At 38.4% G+C, this 8129-nt stretch overlaps 1 protein-coding gene across 2 annotated transcripts; it reads left to right on the top strand.

Moving 5' to 3' along the window:
- The first annotated feature begins 558 nt into the window (after nt 1–558).
- LOC106945162 (endothelin-3-like) lies at nt 559–7935 on the top strand. Of its 2 annotated transcripts, none has more exons than XM_015028635.1 (4): nt 559–911; nt 1032–1233; nt 6114–6242; nt 7818–7935. In XM_015028635.1, exons 1-4 carry the CDS (start codon nt 851–853, stop codon nt 7870–7872), a joined length of 447 nt encoding a protein of 148 aa, XP_014884121.1. In that variant the 5' UTR covers nt 559–850; the 3' UTR covers nt 7873–7935. The 2 variants fall into 2 exon arrangements, with proteins under 2 accessions (XP_014884121.1, XP_014884120.1); XM_015028634.1 differs by having other exon boundaries at nt 560–911; nt 6081–6242.
- Nucleotides 7936–8129: the final 194 nt, after the last annotated feature.

The following is an 8129-nucleotide window of genomic DNA, read 5'->3' as shown; positions in this document are numbered from 1 at the left end:
CCCATAATCCTATTTGCAAGAGGCTGAATATTTTCAGCTGCAATTGTACGAGAGCACTTCGAAATCTAAAGTACGTGATCCCACATTGTTTTTTTTATAACAAATAATTGTATTATTTTGTACTCACTTATTTACTTCTTTGTATTATTTGTACCATTTTTTTCAAGTGTTTTTTCTTGTTTATCTAGTTATAAAACACTTATGTCATGTCCTGTTGTTTTCAAACAACCTGTAGATAAAAAAAATCGGCATCTTATACACAGCAGCCTCAACACTGACACAACATTGCCTTTTTTAATTTTTTTTGTTTGTTTCTTTTTTACCTTGCCGTTAAGCTCCTAATACGCTTAATTGTCGTTTCACTGTCTTCTAATTAGAAGTCTTCTACATTTTTATTAATGGCAAATGAGAATCAATTAACCAAATTACGCCTAAATACATATTATACAACTTGTGAGACTTCAGTATGGCATGTGCTCTGCAGTTTCCTGTTGCGTAAGGGCTTTAGGAGAGGTGTGGGCGTGGACCTTTGCCTCTCCACAGCCCCACACCTTTGATTTGGGCTTTTTAGGAGAAGTGACATCGTGGATCATCGCACCGCTCTTTGCGAACGTCATTTTATTGAGATACGGGCACGTTTGCAGTTGACATTAAGACGGGAAAATATTAATTCCACCTTAATGCGCTTGCTTGGGATCAGATTTATGACTTAATTTCTAAGAGTGGGGAGCTTGAAAGCCGTCCCGCTGTCTGTCCGGACCATGTGAGCTACGAGGATTTACAGTAAACTTAATGGATGTGCGTTCTCATCTTACTATGATTCCGTTTTGGAGAGTCTGACGGAGCTGAAATGCTGCGCTTCCACACAAGTATGATGCTTTTCCGATTACTGGTTCTGATTATTTTGCAAGGTAAGTTTTTATTTTTATTTATATTATTTAAAATATATTTAGTCAGTAGTCGCCTTGGATTTTTTTTTCTTTTTTTTTTTGTGCTTATTTGACAAACTGTTTCACGTCCTTTTAATGAAGGCGTTTTGATGTCCCACGTGAAATCCGAGAGCGACCCCAGCAGTGTTCCGGACTCCAAGGTGATGGGCTCCACGGGATCCGAGGCTTCAAAGCCGTCTGAGACCTCGATGTCCAGACAAAAGCGCTGCACCTGTTATTCCTACACGGACAAAGAGTGCGTCTATTACTGCCACCTGGACATCATCTGGATTAATACTCCTGAGTAAGATAGGATTCTCAAAATAACTGATCTGCTCACAATGTATCTGTTACAAGTCGCTGTATTTGTTTAGACCTAACCCAATGCATGCAGCTCATAATTTTGAAGAGTAAAATGTGCATCGTTTAAAAAAGCGAGGCGTGCATTTGTATTTAACCCCATGCCCCCTTCCCTGAGTCAGAGCTTTGCAAAACCACCATCCACAATCTAGAAATCTGGAACGCTTTTCGGGCATCTGCTTTGTGCATCCAGAAGCAAAATGTTTTGTCACTTTCCTCTTTTGCAACAGGAAAATGTTGGGTTCCCTTTCCACTCTGACCTGCTTCCCTTGTCCCTGCTGAACCAAAGCATTCCCACAGCATAATGCTCCCACCACCATGTTTCACATCTATACTGCTTTGTTCAGGCCCTTGTGTACCGCCACACACAGCTCCTCCAGAGTCACCATGTGCCTCTTGGCAGCTGCTCTCCCTCATGTTAGTTTACACACAAGCAGACTATACGTTTACCAGCTGCGTGACTTATAAAGGCAGTCATTTGCAATGGATCTGATTTGAGTGTGTCAGACTCAAAGAGGTTTATTAGATATGCATACTTCAGGTTTTGATCTGTAGAAGGAAAATTTAAATGTATTCTTTTCTTCACAGTTACTTACTATGCATTGTGTGAGTAACTACAACATGAAATCCAATAAAACGCATCGAAGTCTGTTATTTTAGCACAAAAAAAAATGCAGATGTTTGAATACATTTGTGAAGGCGCAGGATAACAGTGTAGAACGTGTTGCATAGTTTCTGCCAGCATCTCAGGATCCTGCCATAAGTCAGTGAGGACAGAGTGAAGGAAACGATCTGCCAATTGGATTGCGGTGAGTTTATGCAACTAAGAGAGAGGAACCACTTATATTTAGGGAACATGCTATTGTCAAGTCACACCCTGTCATATTCCCCCAAGGCGACGCAGTTTTAGTTCAAGTGATAACAAGCCCGAAAGAGACATCTCGTCTTCCCCCGGTTTAAATTCACATGCTAAGTCTCTGTAGTATTGTCTAGTAGAGCTCGCCCCACACACCCTTTTCTACTGGATTAGTATGTTCTCAGAGCTTCAACTGGGTCTAATAGTTTTAATGACGTTCACCGTCTTTTTTAATTGGAAGTCGACTTTGCAGGAGCCAGACCAAAGGTAATTTTGCTAAAGCTTAACGTTGCAAAAATAAAAGCCTCACAATACGATTAAAGAGACAGCAGTGCGTTTTATGGTATAATTACATTGAACAAGGTTCAAATAAACTCTGACTCTGTGAAACCGTGAAGATCTGGAACAAAACAATAGGAAGAACATCATCATTAACCAACACCATTTCCATTGCAGCAAGGTTAAAAATTTTCAGTTTTTTTTTTCTTTTTTTTTGTATTAAAGCAGGACTTTAATTCTGGATGAACACCACCTCGCAAAAGTATTCATTGTCTTTGAATTTTTTTTTTTTATTTTTTTTTTACATTTTGTCAAACTGCAGCCATTCAAATCTTTATTTACAGAGCACAGTGAAGGCGACACAAAGTGCTTTACGGAAAATTTAAAAAAGACAAACCAAGGGTAACCATGTGGAAAGAGTATAAAAAAAGGTTTGAAGCACTGAGATAGTTCTCTCGTGGTAATTATAATCATAATTCTTCTGCAATTGATATCACAAAGAAGTGCACAGTTGTAAAGCGAAGGGACGAGAATGCCTTGCCTGTATTTTACAAACTTTGTGTGGTGGGAAACTGACCCTTCACATCAAAATGAAAACATGAACTCGGTGTGAAGTATGGTGATGACTTCGCCACACTCTGGGGATCTGTTCTTCATCACGGACAGGGAAGCTGGTCTTAGTTGACGAGAAGATGGATGGAGCGAAATACAGGGCAAACCTCAAAGAAATCCTGTTAGAGGTAGAGAAGGACTTAAGGAAGCGGAGGAGGGTTCCCTTCAGTGACCCAAAACACAACCCTACAGGTAGAATGGAGTGCTTTAGATGGAAGCATGTTCATGTGTTAGCACTGCAGCCACTGATGACCTAAACGTAAGAGATACCAATGCAATGCACATTGAAGTCAGCTCATAACTTTTTTCACAGTTCATTTTAAAATGTTGCTGCCAATGTTGTTCTTTGGTTTGGTGGTGGCATGAAACATTGCTATCTAATCATGCTAAATTTAGACTGAAAGTCGTTTCAGCTTTATTGTTTTTGATAAAGCAACAAACATTGGCAGAAAAATGACAGTATGATGTTTTTTTTTTGTTGTTTTTTTTTGGTGGTTGACATTTTACTCTGTTACCACAAAACCGTCATATTTCAATCGCTAAAAGTGATAAACAGAAGCCTTAAACAGGGGCGGTGACACATGCGTTTCAGCATGTAGGGAAACTTAAATATCTCAAATGTATCTTCCTGCAGCGTGTTTTTTTTCTTCTCCATATCAAACTGAGGAAAACTGCCCTCAGCATAAAGACAGTCAAACCACAGATTACAATCTACGTGTTATAATATAAATTTCAACACATTCAGGATTGACACCTTCATACCACATCCCAAGCAAGAAATCAAGCAACCATCTGTTTTTTTTTTTTTTTTCTTTCTGCCTTCTGGTGCCAAGATTGCCAAAGGCTGTCTCAGATAAACAACTAAATTTATTACTTCAAAGCATGTCAGGACAAACAGACATACTTCAAATACTGAATGAAGCAACAAAATGGAAAACAACAAAAGTATGGGAGAATGTGTTTTTTTTTTGTATGGAAATATCTGAATAAATAATACGAAATCAGGACGAGAAAGTCGATCTTTCTTAAACAGATTGATACATGACCATCCAGTGCCTTGTGAAAAGTTTTACAGCCTTTTCAACTGTATGCTCAGAGCTGCTATTTTGCTGGAAGGCGAAAATTTGCCCCAGTCAAGTTTTTACAAGAGTTTTTAATTTCCCCATTGTTGCCCATCTAACTCCATCCACTATCCTTTGAGCTATGGCTAATTTCACAGTACATAGAAGAAAAAATATTCTCAATGACATGCGAACATATGGTGTGTTTGTTTTCTGCACGCGCCGCATTTTACGTATAGGTCAAAAACTTGAATTTCAGTCTCGTCTGAATGCAATACAGTCTTCTAACATGATGTATGACACGTGGAACATCAAGCAGGACTTCTTACGGCTTTCTTATTGCCACCTTTTCATTTACACAATGTTATTAGTTGTCCTGTTCACGGATTATCCTGCCTAACTGTGGATGTCTGCAGCTCCTCCATAACCTACCATGGACCTTTAAGATACTTATGAGTTGCTCGTATACTGAAATTGACACAAAGCTGGAAGGGACATTCTGGAATCCAGTTGGATGCAGTTTATTTTTTATCAGAGTAAAGTAGGCTGAGGACAAATCAACACTTGTTTTCAGACTTTAATTTGTTCAAAAGGATTCCACTTTCAATTCATAAATCTGAAGTATTCTCTGTTGGTTTATTAAATTTTAATAAAATACAAAAGGCGAATAAGGTTCAAGATGTGTAGTTGGATTGGCATGACAATGTATTAAACACAGCTTCAGTAATGCTTTAGTGAGGCTACTTTTTAGTCAAACTTACAAAGGTGTGGCTGCAAATAATCTCCAAATTTGATGCTGTTGTACATGAAAGTGGAGACTCCTTAGCTCCCAAACGTGAAACAAAAGGGGGCTGCCTCAGAGCAATTCCCTCCTCACCAGCTCATGCTAGCATTTTCAGAACCATTTGTTTTTATATTAAACCGTAACTCTGACGCACAGCTGCCAATTCACACTGAAGAGTCTTTTAGCCTAAGGGCAATCAGTTGCAAACTGGCAGACAAAGTAAGAGGCGAGAACTGCTAAGTGGAAGCAATGGGAGACATGTCTGCTACACTGCAGGTATTCAGTAAGACACAGGCAGTTTGGCATATTGTAACAAGTAAAGGAGGGAAAGTGATTTTTTTTTTTCAATGAATCTTTTCACTTTTCATGGCTAGTGTAGCCTCCTTCACCCAAGTCTGTTTGTGGAGCAGTATGGATCGTTTTTCTTTTTTATTTTTTTTGACCTTTGAGACCTTATGCCACAATCACTTTTGCCTTTTTCTTTTTTTCAAATAAAATAATTCTCAAGACGGTTGAAAATAGATGAGGCAAAAGAGAAAAGCAACCTGACAGCACAAGAATTGCTATCCAGATGGATGAATTGGCTTGAACAGACAGTACCATTAAAGACTATTTGAATTACTGTTGTGAAGTGGATTGATAGAAGTCATTTGTCAGATGTCATATGTTTCACCTGCTTCTCTGGTATGGCTGCAATTTTTTTATCCGACTTATTCCTATTGGCGATGTTACTAACAGTGATCAAACTCATCAAAATTGTCAGTTTTGCAAAATGGATCCAGTCGTATCACACCATGTTATTATATTTTAGTTCAGCCAAATCCGGCCCACTGTAGCTATTTATGTGGCCCTCTAGACTCTTGAGGGCTCCATAAGTAGAACATTCAAGATAATAGTTGTGTGCCTAAATATTATTTTATTAATCAAATCTAGGAGTTTTTATCTGTATACTGTCAGATTTCATTTTAAGACATGCTCATTGAATACAGAGATATCGATTTATTGATATTTAAAAATTTCAATCTGAAGTTTTATCAATACATTCTGCCACAGCGAGTCCTTTAAGGACATTCACGGCCGCGATATGGCTCAAAATGAAAATGAGTTTGAGGCTCTTGCTCTCTATTAAATATAGCACATCATTTTGAACTTCGGTCCTTGGCCGCTGAATCCAGGTGTTTGTTTGCACTTTATCTTAGGCGCACTGTGCCTTATGGTATGTCTAACTACAGAGGACCAAAGAGAAGGAGACGTGATGCTACTGCAACACCAGCGCCCAAAGGTGGCCGAACTCAGACACGTCGATGTATCTGTGCTGTGACAGATGCAGACCCTGGGTGTCAACGCTTCTGTCTGTCGAGGTACGCCTGACTCCAGCTCGCATAGCTCTGGAAGATGATGTGTTTGCATTACTAAAAGGTAATTAAGAGTAAATATCAGAGTGGATCCACCGGATGCCTAAGCTGTATGTGAACCATGATAATTATTGCCGTTAGTGGTAAGCAGTAAAACACCTTAAATTAAATTCACTTTTAATTACACATTGAACAATGTAGAAAAATCCAACTTTAAATTTGAGTGCATTTTTTTTAGCACCAAAGCCGATAGATTATTTCCATATCTAAATGAATGTTTGTCCATAAATGAATGATTGATCAGTGGCTATAACCAAAACAAATAAAAATGTTGTACTCCCTGGGCTCCAACTAAAATTGTCAGCACTGTAATATTCATTATATATTTTTGCTGTCAGGATACAGTTTTGTACATTATGCTGGAAATCTGTAAAAATCTACATTTCTTAATTGGTACTGACACTTTATTGACTGAAGATCTCTCAAAATTTCTTTGTCGAAAAAAAAGTGTAGTGTTAAATCTGGTTTTGCCTGAGTTTTATAGGTCGGATCTAATTTAATGGGTAAGAAGTCGAGATTGTGAGCGTGCCATCTCAAAATCCTTACCTCTTCATTGTAGTCATTCTTGTTAAGTCTTATCAAAGTTTCAATGGTGATTTAATCAACTGATTATCTTGTTCAAATAATTTATTAAACATTTTTAATCCCTAATTTTGCCTGAATTGGACAATCTCTTGAAGTAGCAACTTCTTCCCATCTTTCCATCTTGCTTGGAAAGATGGAATATCTGCTGTACACCAACAAACTAGAGTCCTAAATTGAGCAGCCCTCCTTTTTACCTTTATCATCTATAGAGTTTGAGTCCCTAAGCTTGGTCTTTCCCCCTGCAAAATTAATATAAAAATTAGCTTGTCCCATTCATAAAACAGTTTATTTGTTATTTTAACTGGAAGTGTTTGGAACAAATAAAGCATCTCAAGCAAAATATTCATCTTAATTTTATCGAAACGTGACACCAAGCTTAGGATTGGTATGAAATTGTACCTTTTAATGTCTTCTTTTATTATATTGCAGAAGAGCTTAAAGTTTCACTATTTAAATGAGTAAATGTCCTGAGTAGCACATGACTGGCGGTATCTGGTATTGATCACAGTGTTATCTTTAACTGTGCCTCTCAAATCAGTAAACTCTATCATGTATGCTTATAAGTATTCAGACATTTTGCCAGAATAAAGCATTATTATGTTTGTGTGTCTTGGTTTCTCATCTTGAGCATATGATTGGCCTAAATCCACAGAGCTCTTACACTCTTGGCAGAGGCCTAAAATTAATATTAAAAAATTCCTCCGGTCTTTGTTCTTGTTGAGTAAACTAAACCAGCCTTGTCATCTCTGCTGAGGAGTGTTTCTCCTAAACAATGTGGCATGATTACTGGTTTAAGGTCTGTGGTTACGCATAAATGTATGGGACTATGTTTCTCATAAACCCATATCCTCGTTTTCTATGTTTTTGTCACAACTATTGGTTAATGCAAGACTAATTTGAGGGAATGTTCCTAATACCGAAATTTTCTTTTTGAAGCCCACATCAGACTCGACTATCCAGGAGTCCCCACAGAGTCCCCTGCCTTGGATGATGCCACAACAACCGTCCATCTTCTGCTGTTCCTTTCTAGGTCAATGGATCTTTCCGCTCCCCTTCATCCACTTCCCCTTGACCTCCGTTAGGCTCCTTCACTCCCAGATACAAACTGTGAAAAGGAAGAACTTCGGAGTTGCACACTGCCAACATTCCTCGGCATCAAAGCTCTTGGAACAAGTTCCATCAGGCCAACAGGTTTCAAAAAGTCATCAGGAAAATTTGATGCAGACCTCTTGGGGCTATTCTTACCTT

Source organism: Poecilia latipinna, unplaced genomic scaffold (assembly GCF_001443285.1).
Source record: "Poecilia latipinna isolate Pla-1442-1.1 unplaced genomic scaffold, P_latipinna-1.0 Scaffold131, whole genome shotgun sequence".
Taxonomy (NCBI): domain Eukaryota; kingdom Metazoa; phylum Chordata; class Actinopteri; order Cyprinodontiformes; family Poeciliidae; genus Poecilia; species Poecilia latipinna.
The sequence above is the reverse complement of the archived record's forward strand: the minus strand, read 5'-3'. Positions and strand labels throughout refer to the sequence as shown.

Excerpts from the sequence above, each read along its gene's own strand:
- LOC106945162 (XM_015028634.1), top strand. The coding sequence starts at position 851 with ATGCTGCGCTTCCACACAAGTATGATGCTTTTCCGATTACTGGTTCTG. Across the intron at positions 1,234-6,080 it reads ATCTGGATTAATACTCCTGA|GCGCACTGTGCCTTATGGTA; the intron begins GTAAGATAGGAT and ends ACTTTATCTTAG. Across the intron at positions 6,243-7,817 it reads CAACGCTTCTGTCTGTCGAG|CCCACATCAGACTCGACTAT; the intron begins GTACGCCTGACT and ends TTCTTTTTGAAG.